This window comes from Oncorhynchus mykiss, chromosome 2 (assembly GCF_057628025.1).
Source record: "Oncorhynchus mykiss isolate SJ-2025 chromosome 2, ASM5762802v1, whole genome shotgun sequence".
NCBI lineage: Eukaryota > Metazoa > Chordata > Actinopteri > Salmoniformes > Salmonidae > Oncorhynchus > Oncorhynchus mykiss.
In genome coordinates, this window is record NC_143023.1 from 13,297,305 (window position 1) to 13,315,673 (window position 18,369).

The 18,369-nt window shown below is 44.3% G+C and overlaps 1 protein-coding gene across 1 annotated transcript in view; it reads left to right on the forward strand.

Annotated features, from left to right (window-relative positions):
• LOC110535491 (uncharacterized) overlaps nucleotides 1-17,369 on the forward strand; it is a 29,515-nt gene extending 12,146 nt beyond the window's left edge. Inside the window, 9 exon segments of the mRNA XM_090185993.1 lie at nucleotides 4-39; nucleotides 954-1,079; nucleotides 1,257-1,319; nucleotides 1,424-1,486; nucleotides 2,122-2,162; nucleotides 6,330-7,004; nucleotides 15,216-15,402; nucleotides 15,709-16,075; nucleotides 16,243-17,369. Coding sequence (XP_090042119.1) covers nucleotides 4-39; nucleotides 954-1,079; nucleotides 1,257-1,319; nucleotides 1,424-1,486; nucleotides 2,122-2,162; nucleotides 6,330-7,004; nucleotides 15,216-15,402; nucleotides 15,709-16,075; nucleotides 16,243-16,847 — 2,163 coding nt within the window. The 3' untranslated portion in view covers nucleotides 16,848-17,369.
• The last annotated feature ends 1,000 nt before the right edge of the window (nucleotides 17,370-18,369 follow it).

The following is an 18,369-nucleotide window of genomic DNA, read 5'->3' on the forward strand; positions in this document are numbered from 1 at the left end:
CAGGGGGACTTTGGACCGTCTGGAGCGCCAGGCACAGAGGTTTGGAACTCAGCTAGTTCTAGAATCAATACAACACCCGGACCAGGACGAACACTGTCCACATAATCTGACACAGGAAGACACATATCTTACTAGATCACTGAACATCAGGGTACCCCAACTGATGGCGCATGGGCCGAATTTGGCCCGGGGGTGGTTTTATTTGACCCCCCAAGTTTTCTAAAAAGAAGTGACATCTGATTATGTTTTATTGTTGGACAACAGGAAATCAGCTCCAAGGGAATTTAAGAAATCTGTTCCCAAGTATTCACACGCATCATAGAGAGACACGTGATTGAATACAAATGGAAGCAGGGCTTCTTGAGGTCAATTTGCTTTCTATTTGTAACTATGCTCCGGTCCACCCGACAATCTGCTCAAGAAATCTAGTTGATGATCCCTGCTCTACATTGACTAAATGGCTGAATTAAATAGTTGTATCACTGTAAAAGAAAACAAAAACGTTGGTTTAGCTTTTGTAAACACTTTGATGTTTACATTATGGTAAAATGGCCTTGTTGACCGATGGGAAGTTGCTGTTTAGCTGAACAATGCTGTTCACATCCAAGCTGGTGACCTCTCTCTCTCTGTAACGACGTGTGCTGAGAGTCAGGAAGCAAGTTCAGGGGGTTTGTTGTTTAATAAATAAATACAACTAAATACAAAACAAGAAACACAAACAGCACACAGATATGAAATAAAAACAATGAAGCCCGGGGAAGGAACCAAAGGGAGTGACATATATAGGGCAGGTAATAAAGGAAGTGATGGAGTCCAGATGAGTCTGACGATGCGCAGGTGCGCGTAATGGTGACAGGTGTGCGCCTTAACGAGCAGCCTGGTGACCTAGAGGCCGGAGAGGGAGCACACATGACACTCTCTCTCCCTCTCTCTTCCTATTTGTCTCTCTTAAGGGTGTAGGGGGAGAGAGGGGACTAAGAGGTGCTCCAGGAATAAGAGGTGGTCAAGGGGAGACGGGTGACACAGGCTCTGCTGGAGCACAGGGTCATGAAGGTCAGGCTGGAGACGTGGGTTCACAGGTGAGTGTCCCTCGGTCCTCTATTACTCTGTGTGATCACTTGTTCTTTCTTATATGGTTCCACCAACACCTTCTTGGGGAACAGGCTAGCTCTCTCATGGGCTATTGCTAAATATAGGTTGATGTTTTACCTCCAGTCATTGTCGCACCCCCTCTCTTCATTTATTCCCCCTGAAAGGGTCTGAGTGGAGTGTCTGGGCTCAAAGGGTAGAGAGGAGAGCCGGGACCTTACAGGCCTGTGGTACGATGGCCAGTCATTTAATGATTTTGATGATGACACAGCTGTACCATGTGGTAACACATGCAAACTACAATGCATATTTTGACCAGGGTCTCTCCCCCCAGGATGTTAAGGGCTCCAGGGGGCCTCCAGGAGCACCGGGAGATGCAGGGCCCATTGGGAAAAGGGTGAGTGTATTGATTTATCATGAGGCTAATAATACACAATATTATCTTGATTCTCTCTTCAGGGTGATGATGGAACTAGTAAAGGAATTAAATGACTCTATGTTTTAATATCCAATTAAAATTAAACACTCTGTCCATTCATAAGGACTTGTAAGACCCTTATTCTATAATAATAGACAGAGCCCAGTCTTAAAGTCATACAGCAGAGTTTATTCACGAGAGTACTGAACACGATACAGGTTACCACAGGTTATAAACTGAAAATGACGTCATTAGTTCCAGCACCAACCCGTGCCATCTCCGTTCCAGTACAAAGGCTGTATCTCAAGCCTTCCCACATCCGTCTCCCTACCAATTTAATATAATTTACGAGTCAAGGTTTTCTCGTGTAGATAAGCATTCTAGCCAGTCTGATTCATTTGTACCAAGGAACAGACAGTCATTGTTCTAACTCTTGACCACATTCACACACATTATATTCAGTACTGGGATCAAGAAAGAAAACTCATACATTTACAGCAACATAATAATATTCGGATTAGTACATATACAGTAACATAATAGTATTCTGATTAGTCAGTCCTGATTGTAATGTATACATAATTAGTCATCATTGATAAAAATTCCCTTAACAGGAACACAAGGAGAAGGCCAACCTGGATATCCAGGGTTCCAGGTCTGTATTTCTTCAGCAGTGAATTTCTGAGCAATAAGTAGGCATTCATGTTTTGATTCTTAGTTACAAGTATGATTTATCAACGTTGTCTGGACAAATGTCCATGGACCTCATTTGCCTATTTCAGATTTTTCTTTCATCTTCTTACAGGGATACCCTGGTCTGAGAGGACCTGCAGGTTTAAAGGTCTGTCTGTCTGTCTGTCTGTCTGTCTGTCTGTCTGTCTGGATACCCTGGTCTGAGAGGACCTGCAGGTTTAAAGGTCTGTCTGTCTGGATACCCTGGTCTGAGAGGACCTGCAGGTTTAAAGGTCTGTCTGTCTGTCTGTCTGTCTCTGTCTGTCTGGATATCATGGTCTGAGAGGACCTGCAGGTTTAAAGGTCTGTCTGTCTGTCTGTCTGGATACCCTGGTCTGAGAGGACCTGCAGGTTTAAAGCTCTGTCTGTCTGTCTGTCTGTCTGTCTGTCTGTCTGTCTGTCTGTCTGTCTCTGTCTCTGTCTCTGTCTCTGTCTCTGTGTGTGTCTGTCCATTCCACTGTTACGTCCAGAAAAATAAAGATATGAACCGGTTTAGCTCAGTAGATTACTTTGTCAATAAGTGCGGATAGAGCAGGCAAACTAGTTGTTTACATACGTGATGGACAGACAAGTGTAGCCTATGGTGACTGAAATTTTGCAGGGGCGAGAGAAGGTTGAGGAGGAGGCTTGAAGCGCTGGGCATCTTGTTATGACATGCGTTATCTGAATTAGGTCCACAGAATTATATCTAGGAAGAGGAGCTTCTATGGAGGAACTTTGAATGTCCTTTGAGCTAACAAGCTTGTGTGTGCAGAGCGGCAGCTGAATTAAAAACACGTTTCCTTTTTGTAGTTAACATATCCAATGTGAAATGTGATAACTCGGCCTATAGAATCCTTAACTAGTATTGTAAAAGTGAATTATTCTCCAGCTAATTAAATCTCTCTCCCTATCTTCTGAATCATGCTTGTAATGTCAGTACTGCTTTAGAGGGGGCGGGGCTACAGTAATCTATGCTTTGGAGGGGGGAGGGGCTACAGTAGCCTATACTTTGTAGTGGGGAGGGCTACAGTAGCCTATACTTTGGAGGGGGAGGGCTACAGTAGCCTATGCTTTGGAGGGGGGAGGGCTACAGTAGCCTATACTTTGGAGGGGGGAGGGCTACAGTAGCCTATACTTTGGAGGGGGAGGGCTACTGTAGCCTATGCTTTGGAGGGGGAGGGCTACAGTAGCCTATGCTTTGGAGGGGGAGGGCTACAGTAGCCTATGCTTTGGAGGGGGAGGGCTACAGTAGCCTATGCTTTGGAGGGGGGAGGGGCTACAATAGCCTAAACACACACACACTAGTAAAGATTTTCAGCTTGTTGGTAGACACTGGAAGAGGTTTTTGAGTGACAGAGGGAGGACTTTGCATTTGTAGGTCTAGAAAAAAATGCCTGGAAAGTAAAATAACGTTATAAACCGGTTCCCATGCTTTTAAAATAACCATTCTGTTCTGGAACAGTATTGATCCCTTTCACTCCGGGTTCCGTTTCTGTTCATTGAAAATGTTTTCAGTTCTTTTCCATGAACTGGTTCCAACTCCTTGTCAGGACCAATAAACTTGGATTGCACCACTAGCCATTGACATCCAAACACCTTGGCTTTTATCAACAGCCAGACCAGTATAAGTGTCTTTGAGGAAGCAGGGACTGGCATATGTATAAAGTGAAAAATCTCTCCAATTACTCAAGCTGTGTTGAAAACTTTTCAGTCAAAGTTTCAGAGAGCAGGCATGGCGCTTGTAGTGGAAATTTCAGTACTGAGAGAGACTTGGACAATTATTCAAACAATCATCTTTATTCAACATCGATTAATTATTGCAATAAGGAAACCGTCGACTGCACACCCTAAGTTGTGTTGCCGAGAGCTTAACGTTTACAGAAATGCAGAGTTGTGTGTATATACAGTAGACCTAAAAATGCTGTCATGGCTGGCTCCACCCTTCCCATTCAGACTAAGGGCCATCATAAGCCACTCTGGGTTCATCTCCTGGTCATCTGCCTCTGGTGTTGTCTTAACTCCACCCTGTCTTAGTTTCCCGGATACTTAGGAATACTGAGGCCTTGGTTCTGCTCCTCCAGGCTCTCTCTATCCCGGCTACACATACACCATATCTTGTCTATGGAATGCAGGCTTATCAGACCGGAGACATATGTCTCATATGCACCACTAATCATAGAATGGAATGTGGCATGGTTTTTAAAACACAGCATTAGCAGGACAGAAATATCTTACTGTTTGTTAAGTAAATAATTGTTAAATATCCAACCAATGAGGTAAATATGTTGTTTTTCTCAGGCTCATTTGTTCATGCCTATTTCATTATGAAGCAAAGGGAACTTCAGCCTTCACAGCAGCCCATTAAACTCCAGAAACTGTCTAATACGCGATGGTCCTGCCAGTACTACTCGCTGTGGGCAGTGCAAAAACCCCTCCCAGCCATCACTGCAAACTTAACGAACATTAGGTCGCTGCCCAATTCACGCAGATCGACTGACGAGCGGTCACTACTCACACTCGTTGATTCTGAATTCATTTTCCACCTTATCCTGTTTGAGGATCTGTTCCGCACAGCAAACTTTTTGTCTGACACTCTACAGTCCCCTGATCTTTTGCTCGAGATTGCCACTGACCTCGCACAGTCCGTCATCACGAGCATAAAAGAAAAGCACACGGAGGACTCTTGGAGAGCCATATGGAGCAAGGCAGAGGCCCTGTGCACAAAGGTCGATCTTGCCGTACAACCGCCGCCCCACAAGAGAAGAGACAATCCCAACATCCTCGCCATCTACAGGACTTTATAGTTGAAGCTCCAATTCAAACCGAACATCCATCCATGTCCTCTCCTCTCATGTCATTGACCGACTGGTGAACGAAATGACCCAACACTTTTACACAGAAGCAGGTACAGTTCTCATGGGGAAGTCAGCCCTCAACCCCAAGCATGCCAGATTCCTTCAAAAGGAGAGCCTTGTGCCCATGGCACAGCACTATGGAATCAGAGAGGACAGTCAGCTGGCAGAGGTGCACCAAGTGCGCCGGCTCTTGGAAAGAAAAAAAGAACCGGGCGAAACAGTTAGCAGCCCACTGGAGTTCCTGTCCATGCTTTAACCCTTCAAGACTCCTTCGTGGACATCTATAAACTTGTACACATATCTGTCACACTGCCAGTAACCTCCACGTCATGTGAGCGCAGTTTTTCCTGCACGCTGCGTGTAAAAATCTACATGAGAAACAAAATGGCAAACCCTCGATTCATCAACCTTGCCTGCCTGTCCATACATGCAGAAACAACCAGGCCCTGTATGTCCAGAAGATTATAGACTAACTTGCACTAAACCACAACAACAGACACGTTGTCCTTCTATAAAACAACACTTGGTGAGTAACTGAAAGGTCTTTTAATTGACAGAGCGCCTGTCCAGTGGTGGAAACATGATTCAATCATGCTGATCTGGATCTGGATGGAACAAGAATACACAGGCATATTGTCAGCCAGTCGGTCTACAAGTATTTTTTGCAATTTAAATATAATCGCTAAGATTGTGATGATAGCCAGCTCGTTTTACACCATGTGTGCACAGTTGACACGCATAGGGTAAATGCACTTCTTGATAGCCATTTAATCCGAAACATTATTACCAACACACAGTTGTCTGATTATGCATATGGAATAAATGTACTTCCTGTTGTTGTCGCATTTTGGATGTATTGTGTTGTTATTGCTGAAAGACTTCAGCACCGGACAGCGCCCATGCAGTGCTTGGTGCTGAAGTCTTGCACCTTTGCACGTGAAAGACGTTTTTGTCATTGCCCTGTGGTCACTTGTATTAATTAGGCTTGTATCTATTTTGTTTAATATTCTTTGGCCAAATTCAATTAAACTACATTTATATAGAATGTGCTGTGTGCCATATCTGCTTTTATTGAAGAAACGAGAACTTCCTTATAACTCTGAAGTCATGAAAATCGATTATTTTCTGAGCATCCCCCACGTATTGGTAAAGCTCCCCCTTAGCAATGGGAGAGAAAATTCTGGCGCCATGCCTGTCAAAGAGAGATTCAAGTGATCTTGAATCATGTCCTACTGGTACTTAATGAACCACAGGATCATGTCCTACTGGTACATAATGAACCACAGGATCATGTCCTACTGGTACTTAATGAACCACAGGATCATGTCCTACTGGTACTTAATGAACCACAGGATCATGTCCTACTGGTACTTAATGAACCACAGGATCATGTCCTACTGGTACTTAATGAACCACAGGATCATGTCCTACTGGTACATAATGAACCACAGGATCATGTCCTACTGGTACTTAATGAACCACAGGATCATGTCCTACTGGTACTTAATGAACCACAGGATCCTGTCCTACTGGTACTTAATGAACCACAGGATCATGTCCTACTGGTACTTAATGAACCACAGGATCATGTCCTACTGGTACTTAATGAACCACAGGATCATGTCCTACTGGTACTTAATGAACCACAGGATCATGTCCTACTGGTACTTAATGAACCACAGGATCATGTCCTACTGGTACTTAATGAACCACAGGATCATGTCCTACTGGTACTTAATGAACCACAGGATCATGTCCTACTGGTACTTAATGAACCACAGGATCATGTCCTACTGGTACTTATTGAACCACAGGATCATGTCCTACTGGTACATAATGAACCACAGGATCATGTCCTACTGGTACTTAATGAACCACAGGATCATGTCCTACTGGTACTTAATGAACCACAGGATCATGTCCTACTGGTACTTAATGAACCACAGGATCGTGATGGCGCCGACAGAGATGGTCGCCTCACTTCGCGTTCTTAGGAAACTATGCAGTATTTTGTTTTTTTATGTATTTTTTCTTACACTGTTACTCCAGGAAATCTTAAGTCTTATGACATACAGCCGGGAATAACTATTGGATATGAGAGCAATGCCAACTTACCAACATTACGACTAGGAATAATACGACTTTCCCAAAGTGGATCCTCTGTTTGGACCACCTCCCAGGACAATGGATCGGATCCCTGTAGGCGACCCAAAACAACGCCGCCGCAGAAGGGGCAGACGGAGCGGTCTTCTGGTCAGGCTCCATAGATGGGCACATTGCTCACCGCTCCCGAGTATACTACTTGCCAATGTCCAGTCTCTTGACAACAAGGCAGACGAAATTCAAGCAAGGGTTGCCTTCCAGAGAGACATCAGAGATTGTAACATTCTCTGTTTCACGGAAACATGGCTCACTCGGGATACGTTATCAGAGTCAGTACAGCCACCCGGTTTCTTCACGCATCGCGCCGACATAAACAAACATCTCTCCAGTAAGAAGAAGGGCGGGGGTTTATGCCTTATGATTAACGAGACGTGGTGTGATCATAACAACATACAGGAACTCAAGTCCTTTTGTTCAACTGACCTAGAATTCCTTACAATCAAATGCCTACCGCATTATCTACCAAGAGAATTCTCTTCTATTATAATCACAGCCGTGTATATCCCCCCCAAGGAGACACCTCAATGGCCTTGAAAGAACTTCATTGGACTCATTCATTGGACTATGTCAACTGGAAACCACATATCCTGAGGCTGCATTTATTGTAGCTGGGTATTTTAACAAGGCTAATCTGAAAACAAGGCTCCTTAAATTTTATCAGCATATCGAATGCGCGACCTGGGCTGGCAAAATTCTGGATCATCGCTACTCTAACTTCCGCGATGCATACAAAGCTCTCCCTCGCCCTCCTTTCGGCAAGTCTGACCACGACTCAATTTTGTTGCTCCCAGCCCATAAACTAAAACAGGAAACGCCCGTGCACAGGTCTGTTCAACGCTGGTCCGACGAAATCTGATTCCACGCTTCAAGATTGCTTTTATTATGTGGACTGGGATATGTTCCGGATAGCCTCAGACAACAACATTGATGTATACGCTGATTCGGTGAGCGAGTTTATCAAACAAGCTAAGCGCCAGTATAGAGACAAAGTGGAGTCGCAATTCAATGGCTCAGACATGAGACATATGTGGCAGGGTCTACAGTCAATCATAGATGACAAAAAGAAAACCAGCCCCGTCGCGGACACCGACGTCTTGCTCCCAGATAAACTAAACAACTTCTTTGCTCGCTTTGAGGACAATACAGTGCCACTGACACGGCCCGCTACCAAAACCTGCATGCTCTCCTTCACCGCAGCCAATGTGAGTAAAACATTTAAACGTGTTAAGCCCTGCAAGGCTGCTGGCCCAGATGGCATCCCTAGCCGTGTCCTCAGAGCATGCGCAGACCAGCTGGCTGGTGTGTTTACGGACATATTCAATTAATCCTTATCCCAGTCTGCTGTTCCCACATTCTTCAAGAGGGCCACCATTATTCCTGTTCCCAAGAAAGCGAAGGTGACTGAGCTAAATTAAATTACTATCACTCACTTCTGTCATCATGAAGTGTTTTGAGAGACTAGTCAAGAATCATATCACCTCCACCCTACCTGACACCCTAGACCTACTTCAATTTGCTTACCACCCCAATAGATCCACAGACAACGCAATCACACTGCACACTGCCCTAACTCATCTGGACAAGAGGAATACCTATGTAAGAATGCTGTTCACCCTGGGTCTTGACCCCGCCCTGTGCAACTGGGTCCTGAACTTTCTGACGAGCCTCCCCCAGGTGGTTAGGGTAGGAAACAACATCTCTACGCTGCCGATTTTGCAGGTTTTCCTACTTACAAAGCATGTAGAGGTCTGTAATTTGTATCATAGGTACACTACAACTGTGAGAGACGGAATCTAAAACAAAAATCCAGAAAATCACATTGTATGATTTTTAAGTAATTAATTTGCATTATATTGCATGACATAAGTATTTGATCACCTACCAACCAGTAAGGCTCTCACAGACCTGTTAGTTTTTCTTTAAGAAGCCCTCCTGTTCTCCACTCATTACCTGTATTAACTGCACCTGTTTGAACTCGTTACCTGTAAAAAAGACACCTGTCCACACACTCAATCAAACAGACTCCAACCTCTCCACAATGGCCAAGACCAGAGAGCTGTGTAAGGACATCAGGGATAAAATTGTAGACCTGCACAAGGCTGGGATGGGCAACAGGATAATAGGCAAGCAGCTTGGTGAGAAGGCAACAACTGTTGGCGCAATTATTAGAAAATGGAAGAAGTTCAAGATGACAGTCAATCACCCTCGGTCTGGGGCTCCATGCAAGATCTCACCTCGTGGGGCATCAATGATCATGAGGAAGGTGAGGGATCAGCCCAGAACTACACAGCAGGACCTGGTCAATGACCTGAAGAGAGCTGGGACCACAGTCTCAAAGAAAACCATTGGTAACACACTACGCCGTCATGGATTAAAATCCTGCAGGGCACGCAAGGTCCCCCTGCTCAAGCCAGCGCATGTCCAGGCCCATCTGAAGTTTGCCAATGACCATCTGGATGATCCAGAGGAGGAATGGTAGAAGGTCATGTGGTCTGATGAGACAAAAATAGAGCTTTTTGGTCTAAACTCCACTCACCGTGTTTGGAGGAAGAAGAAGGATGAGTACAACCCCAAGAACACCATCCCAACCGTGAAGCATGGAGGTGGAAACATCATTCTTTGGGGATGCTTTTCTGCGAAGCGGATAGGACAACTGCACCGTATTGAGGGGAGGATGGATGGGGCCATGTATCGCGAGATCTTGGCCAACAACCTCCTTCCCTCAGTAAGAGCATTGAAGACGGGTCTTCCAGCATGACAACGACCAGAAACACACAGCCAGGGCAACTAAGGAGTGGCTCCGTAAGAAGCATCTCAAGGTCCTGGAGTGGCCTAGCCAGTCTTCAGACCTGAACCGAATAGAAAATCTTTGGAGGGAGCTGAAAGTCTGTATTGCCCAGCGACAGCCCCGAAACCTGAAGAATCTGGAGAAGGTCTGTATGGAGGAGTGGGCCAAAATCCCTGCTACAGTGTGTGCAAACCTGGTCAATAACTACAGGAAACGTATGATCTCTGTAATTGCAAACAAAGGTTTCTGTACCAAATATTAAGTTCTGCTTTTCTGATGTATCAAATACTTATGTCATGCAATAAAATGCAAATGAATTACTTAAAAGTCATACAATGTGATTTTCTGGATTTTTGTTTTAGATTCCGTCTCTCACAGTTGAAGTGTACCTATGATAAAAAAAAATACAGACATGGTCTACATGGTCTACATCTCTCTACATGGTCTAAACGTAGTAGGAAAACCTGCAAAATCGTCAGGTTATCAAATACTTGTTCTCCCCACTGTATGTGGAAATGGACAGTCACAAGATTCTCCTAAATCTCCCTGTAATGCATTTATCTTCCTGTCTCAGGAATGTGAGATCCTGGAGGTCATTCAGAAACTCTGCTGTAAGTATATTGAGTGCTCAAAATTCAGTCATACTGGTTATTTTCCAGATGAACATTGTGCTGTGCCGAACATGTTCCTTTAGTGAAACATAAGTTTACTCAACATAGATTTAGAAGACGTATCAGTGAGCCTGAACACAGTCCCAACCTCTACTGTTAGAAATGTACCCTGCACTAGTTATCTAAACATGTCTCCTTTAAAGATGACTAATACACAGTTTATCTTCCTAGCTAAACAGTTCATTTGAAGCATCATTTATACTGGGTTGAGTTTGGGACAAACTTTGTGAAAGAGATGCAAACGGACACACACGCAATCACTTAAACACACACACGCAGGCAGGAAGGCACACACACACGCAGGAAGGCACACACACATTCTCGAACACACTCACCTACACACACACAGGCAATCACTTAAACACACACACGCAGGCAGGAAGGCACACACACACTCTCGAACACACTTACTTGCACACACATATGCAGGCACACAGACTCAGGGACACACAAATTGTGGCGGCAGCTGTGGATGTAATGTAGCTATAAGAACTCTGTAGTTCAGTGTTGGTTGTGTATGTTTGGAATGCAAGTGTTTTTAAAGTTTTTTACAATTGCTAACAAGCGTTTACTTATACTTAAGATGATTAACTCTTAAGACAGCAACACCCCTACATCACACAATTAGCCAAATAGTACATTTTCTGCTCAAACCAAAATACAAATACAAACATTAAATACCAACTCTACATTTCAAAATGCAAAAAAACCTTTCTCTACTGTACATACACTAACTCTATCAAAGCACGGCATACCCAACTCAATACAGTATCTAATCATTCTGTCAAAACACATGTTTTCTATCCAAGAGGAACGTATAGTCAATCAGAACACAATGACTTTCAAAATACTAACAGTTAATGGCATTACAAAAACTGTATTACTTTTCATGTTTCAGTTCTACCTGCAGACATTAGACAATATGATATCCATTGTTTTTATCATTCAGTTTCCTCTTATTGTAAACCACTCTACATTTTTTGGTTGAGTGTCGAATGATGAATGATTTATCTTTACTTCATAGAATGTAAAGTAGAAAAAAATAGTAAGTGACAGAATTGCTGCAGTAAAAGCTTTATTAGCAACATGAAATTACTACCAGTGATCAACAACACATCCAACATACATGGCCTTTGGTTCAACAACACATCCAACACACATGGCCTTTGGTTCAACAACACATCCAACATACATGGCCTTTGGTTCAACAACACATCCAACATACATGGCCTTTGGTTCAACAACACATCCAACATACATGGCCTTTGGTTCAACAACACATCCAACATACATGGCCTTTGGTTCAACAACACCTCCAACATACATGGCCTTTGGTTCAACAACACCTCCAACACACATGGCCTTTGGTTCAACAACACATCCAACATACATGACCTTTGGTTCAACAACACCTCCAACATACATGACCTTTGGTTCAACAACACCTCCAACACACATAGCCTTTGGTTCAACAACACATCCAACACACATGGCCTTTGGTTCAACAACACCTCCAACATACATGGCCTTTGGTTCAACAACACCTCCAACATACATGGCCTTTGGTTCAACAACACATCCAACATACATGGCCTTTGGTTCAACAACACCTCCAACATACATGGCCTTTGGTTCAACAACACATCCAACATACATGGCCTTTGGTTCAACAACATCTCCAACATACATGGCCTTTGGTTCAACAACACCTCCAACATACATGGCCTTTGGTTCAACAACACCTCCAACATACATGGCATTTGGTTCAACAACACATCCAACATACATGGCTTTGGTTCAACAACACATCCAACATACATGGCCTTTGGTTCAACAACACATCCAACATACATGGCCTTTGGTTCAACAACATCTCCAACATACATGGCCTTTGGTTCAACAACACCTTCAACATACATGGCCTTTGGTTCCAAATGTGTTAAAATAAAACACAATTACAGTAAAAAAGACACAGAAGGTAAAACCAGTAAAATGCCCCGTCCTGTTCTAATCTATACCATCTTCAGCATTTGGCCACATGTTCTCGTCCACATCACATCTTATGTCATCTCTCGCTATGCACCTTAGATAGTAACGCTTGTCCTGCCTCATCCACCCCTGGCAGTCTTCAGCTGAGATGTCTCTGCAGCCAGCATCCATTGCATCCAGGAGGGACATTTGGTCACTTCAATTTGTAATTTTTTTATTTAACCTTTATTTTAACTAGGCAAGTCAATTAAGAACAAATTCTTATTTACAATGACGGCCAACCAAAAGGCAAAAGGCCTCCTGCGGGGACGGGGGCTGGGATTAAAAAAAGAAAAAGAAATATAGGAAAAAACACGTCACGACAAGAGAGACAACACAACACTACATAAAGAGAACCCTAAGACAACAACATAGCAAGGCAGCAACACATGACAACACAGCATGCTAACAACAAAACATGACAACACAACATGGTAGCAGCACAAAACATGATACAAATGTTATTGGGCACAAACAACAGCACAAAGAGCAAGGAGGTAGAGACAACAATACATCACGCGAAGCAGCCACAACTGTCAGTAAGAGTGTCCATGATTGAGTCTTTGAATGAAGAGATTGAGATAAAACTGTCCCGTTTGAGTGTTTGTTGCAGCTCGTTCCAGTCGATAGCTGAAGCGAACTGAAAATATGAGAGACACAGGGATGTGTGTGCTTTGGGAACCTTTAACAGAATGTGACTGTCAGAACGGGGGTTGTATGTGGAGGATGAGGGGTGCAGTAGGCCTAAGAGGGTTTTATAAATAAGCATCAACCAGTGGGTCTTGCGACGGGTATACAGAGATGACCAGTTTACAGAGGAGTATAGAGTGCAGTGATGTGTCCTATAAGGAGCATTGGTGGCAAATCTGATGGCCGAATGGTAAAGCACATCTAGCCACTCGAGAGCACCCTTACCTGCCGATCTATAAATGATGTCTCCGTAATCTAGCATGGGTAGGATGGTCATCTGAGTCAGGGTTAGTTTGGGTGAAAGATGAGTGATTACGATAGAGGAAACCAAGTCTAGATTGAACTTTAGTCTGCAGCTTTGATATGTGCTGAGAGAAGGACAATGTACCGTCTAGCCATACTCCCAAGTACTTGTATGAGGTAACTACCTCAAGCTCTAAACCCTCAGAGGTAGTAATCACACCTGTGGGGAGACGGGCATTCTTCTTACCAAACCACATAATCTTTGTTTGGAGGTGTTCAGAACCAGGTTAATGTTGGAGAAATCTTGTTGGACACTAAGAAAGCTTTGTTGTAGAGCATTTAACACAAAATCTGGGGAGGGGCCAGCTGACTATAAGACTGTATCATCTGCATATAAATGGATGAGAGAGCTTCCTACTGCCTGAGCTATGTTGTTGATGTAAATTGAGAAGAGCGTGGGGCCTAGGATTGAGCCTTGGGGTACTTCCTTGGTGACAGACAGTGGCTGAGACAGCAGATTTTCTGACTTTATACACTGCACTCTTTGAGAGAGATAGTTAGCATACCAGGCCAAAGACCCCTCAGAGACACCAATACTCCCAAGAATGGAATGGTCTACCATATCAAAGCTTTGGCCAAGTCAATAAAAATAGCAGTACAACATTGCTTAGAATCAAGGGCAATGGTGGCATCATTGAGGACCTTTAATGTTGCAGTGATACATCCATAACCTGAGCGGAAACCAGATTGCATACCAGAGAGAATACTGTAGACATCAAGAAAGTCAGTCAGTTGATTATTGACAAGTTTTTCCAACACTTTTGATAAACAGGGCAAAATAGAAATAGGCCTATAACAGTTAGGATCAGCTTGATCTCCCCCTTTAAATAAAGAACAAACCGTGGCTGCCTTCCAAGCAAGGGGATCCTCCACAGAAAGGTTAAAAAGGTTGGAGATAGGCTTGGTGATGATAGGGGTAGCAACCTTAAATAAGAAAGGGTCTAAACCATCTGACCTAGGTGTTTTTTTTAGGTCAAGTTTCAGGAGCTTCTTTAGCACCTCGGACTCAGTGACTGCCTGCAGGGAGAAACTTTGTTGCAGGGCAGAGGAAAAAGAGGGAGAAGCATCGGGGATAGCCACATTAGAAGGGGTGGGAGATGAGGAAATGTTGGACGCGCAAGGAGGCGTGGCTGAGTCAAATAGGAATCCCGACCTAACGAAGTGGTGATTAAAGAGCTCAGCCATGTGCTTACTGTCAGTAACAACCATATCATCAACTTTAAGGGACATGGGCAGCTGTGAGGAGGAGGGTTTATTCTCCAGGTCTTTAACCGTTCTCCAGAACTTCTTGGGGCTAGACCCACAGAGAGAGAACTGCTCCTTAAAGTAACTAACGTTGGCCTTCCGGATAGCCTGAGTGCACTTATTTCTCATTTGCTTGAATGAGTATGTGTGTTCCGAGCCGTTCACCAAATGCAATTCTTGAGGTGGAGTAACTCTGCAAGATCACGGCCACTGACTGACTAACTGTTGTGTTTGATGTCCCATACTTGCAGCTCGGTGAGAAACATGCACTGGATTGCCGGTGGTACGTACACGGGAGAGGCGCTGGATTTTGCCCGGCAGGCATTCGGCAGCTCCCAGCTGGACCGAAAGGTGGCCATAGTCTTGACAGACGGACGGTCGGACACCCGCCGGGACGCCAAACCGCTGTCCTCCCTCTGCTCTGTGCCCAATATAAGGGTGAGGGATGTCAATGGGACTCGGCAATGGGATGGGGGAGAGTGGGCTGAAGGACATGTATAGGTTGGGGGTGAAGATATGATGTCAGGACCAAGGGTTCATTTCATTAGACATAAAGAGAACCATCTCTCTCTCCTCCAAGTCTGCCATTTTGTGGCAAAGCCTCAGTATGTCCTCCATCTTGGCTCCTCAGGTGGTGGGCAATTGGCATAGGTGACATCTTCAGATGGGCGTCCTACGCCACCATGCTGGAGGAGATCACCTGTCTGGGCACAGCCTCACCTGGACTCTACCTGAAGATTACAGACGACGTGCAACTGCTGGAGGACTCCTTCTTCAACAACGTTACTGGCTATATCTGCCAAGGTAGACTGTGTACAGGCTAGCTCTAATTTACAATATCTGGAGCTAGCTACATCTGCTAAGGTAGTCTATGTACAGGCTAGCCCTAATTTACAATATCAGGAGCTAGCTACATCTGCTAAAGTAGTCTATGTACAGGCTAGCCCTAATTTACAATATCTGGAGCTAGCTACATCTGCCAAGGTAGTCTATGTACAGGCTAGCCCTAATTTACAATATCAGGAGCTAGCTACATGCTATGTTCCTATGCTCTCAACTAAGGTCTGGGTTGTGTTTACAGATAAGAAATGTCATGATTACACCTGTCCAGGTAAGACTGCTCCTCTCCCTTGTTTTTATGGTCACAGTTTCCTATGCATTACAATACGTTGTTTTTTTAGCATTCAGCCTAGTACTGCAATTTAAAGATTTAGTGGAATGTATGTAAATGTATCTGAACCCCAACTGCTGTTCTAAAATAGTCTACTCTTCCTCCAGCCAACTTCCAGGAAGCTACAGACATAGTCTTCATGTTGGACGGCTCCTCCAGTGTGGGCCAGGCCAACTTCTACAGAGCCAGAGAGTTTGTTGAGAACATGGCCGCCAGGCTGCTGTCACAGGACCGGGGAGGGCTGCTCCGCCTGTCCGTCATGCAGTACAGCGATGGGCAGCAGCAGAGAGTGGAGGTGCCCTTCACTGCTAGGGTTGAGGATGTGCTAACGGGGCTAGCAGCTACGCTCTACATGGACGGGGCCACCGACTTACCGGCTGCCCTGACCTTCCTGACCTCCACCCTCCAGAGGGAGGGCCGCTCTGCTGTCCCCAGGAAAGTAGTGGTGTTCACGGACGGCAGGTCTGTGGCCTCTGCCCGGGCTGCTATCCCCAGAGCCGCCGCCGCTCTGGCAGAGAACACACAGCTGCTGGCCGTCACTGTGGGCGAGGGCTTTGACGAGGCGGGCGTGTGCCAGCTGGTGATGGGACAGGCGAACGGATTTGATTACCACGTCGTGGATAATCGTGTCCACCGAGTGGCGCTGTACAGTGACCTGGCCAGACGGGTGGTCATGCAGAGCCTGGCTAGAAAGCTCTCTAAAGCTTTCTGAAGCTCTCCAAAGCTCTCCGAAGTTCTCTAAAGCTCTCTGAAGCTCTGTAAAGCTATCTCAAGCTCTCTGAAGTTCTCTAAAGCTCTCTAAAGCTCTCCGAAGCACTCTAAAGCTCTCTGAAGCTCTGTAAAGCTATCTCAAGCTCTCTGAAGTTCTCTAAAGTTCTCTAAAGCTATGTAAAGCTCTCTAAAGCTTTCTGAAGCTCTGTAAAGCTTTCTGAAGCTCTGTAAAGCTCTCTGAAGCCCCGTAAAGCTCTCTGAAGCTCTCCAAAGCTCTGTAAAGCTCTCTGGAGCCCTCTAACGCTCTTAAAGACCTCCCTACTACTGAACTGTCTATGAATTGTCCTGTTGTGCCATGTATTAGGCCATTAAGAAATTAGATAGATATGGTGCACATTTTATACTTTTGTGTTTTCCTTATGCCTTTGAGGGCCTCCTGCTTTTCATGTGAAATAAAATGAATATGTTTGTCATAAGAAGCACTTGGGTAGATGAATAAACGTTACGCTGTAAGTTTGGTGATAAGATGAACAGTTTTCTTTTGCTCAAATTTTCTGGAGGTCTTGACAAATAAAATATTGGACAAACTAACTAGCTCATTCTGAATACAATACAATCTATTATTTTCAAATATATGCAGGGCCATTTAGTTAAAGAATTACCCAGACATGCCAATAAAATGCACTAGAGAGCAGTGTTGGAGTGTTGAGAAAAGAGGACTGAGTAGAGGAGCTCTAACACACACTTGGAAAATACTGCTATTCTGTTCTACATAGTGATTAGTGATAGTTTGCAACGTTCGTTATAAGGATCGGACCAAGGCGCAGCGTGAATAGAGTTCCACATATTTGTAATCACCTGAAACTCACCGAAACAAAACAACAAATAACCAAACGAACCGCTACTAGTGAACACAGGCACCTAATTGTAGACAAGATCCCACAAACACCAAAGGGAAATGGCTACCTAAATATGATCCTCAATCAGAGACAATGATAAACAGCTGCCGCTGACTGGGAACCATATCAGGCCACCATAGACATACAAATCACCTAGACCTACAAAAACCCTAGACATACAAAAACTAGCGTACCCACCCTAGTCACACCCTGACCTAACCAAAATATAAACAAAACAGAGATATCTCAGGTCAGGGCACGACATAGTTGTTGTAGAAGGAACTTTTACAGATCGGTCCAAAAAGACACTAGGCTTTCCCTTGTACTCCGTACTTATCTGAGGGTGTTGGGCTACTGGCCTCTGGATGTGCCCAACTTCAGCACCATGGACAGAGTTAGAAATTCAGCTGTTTGAAATCCCAGATGCCAATCAGTGTACTCATTAATTCCCTTATGAAATAGCATGTATTTAGTATATCTGGCTCCAACTGTACTCTGAGAATAATAAGAAGCAGGGATCATGAAAACGTGTTATTTTATATAGCTATGTTTTATTACTGTGAAAATGAATCTGTAATGAAAAAAGGGATAATGATCTCAGTGACTGTAATGATCAGTGGGTTC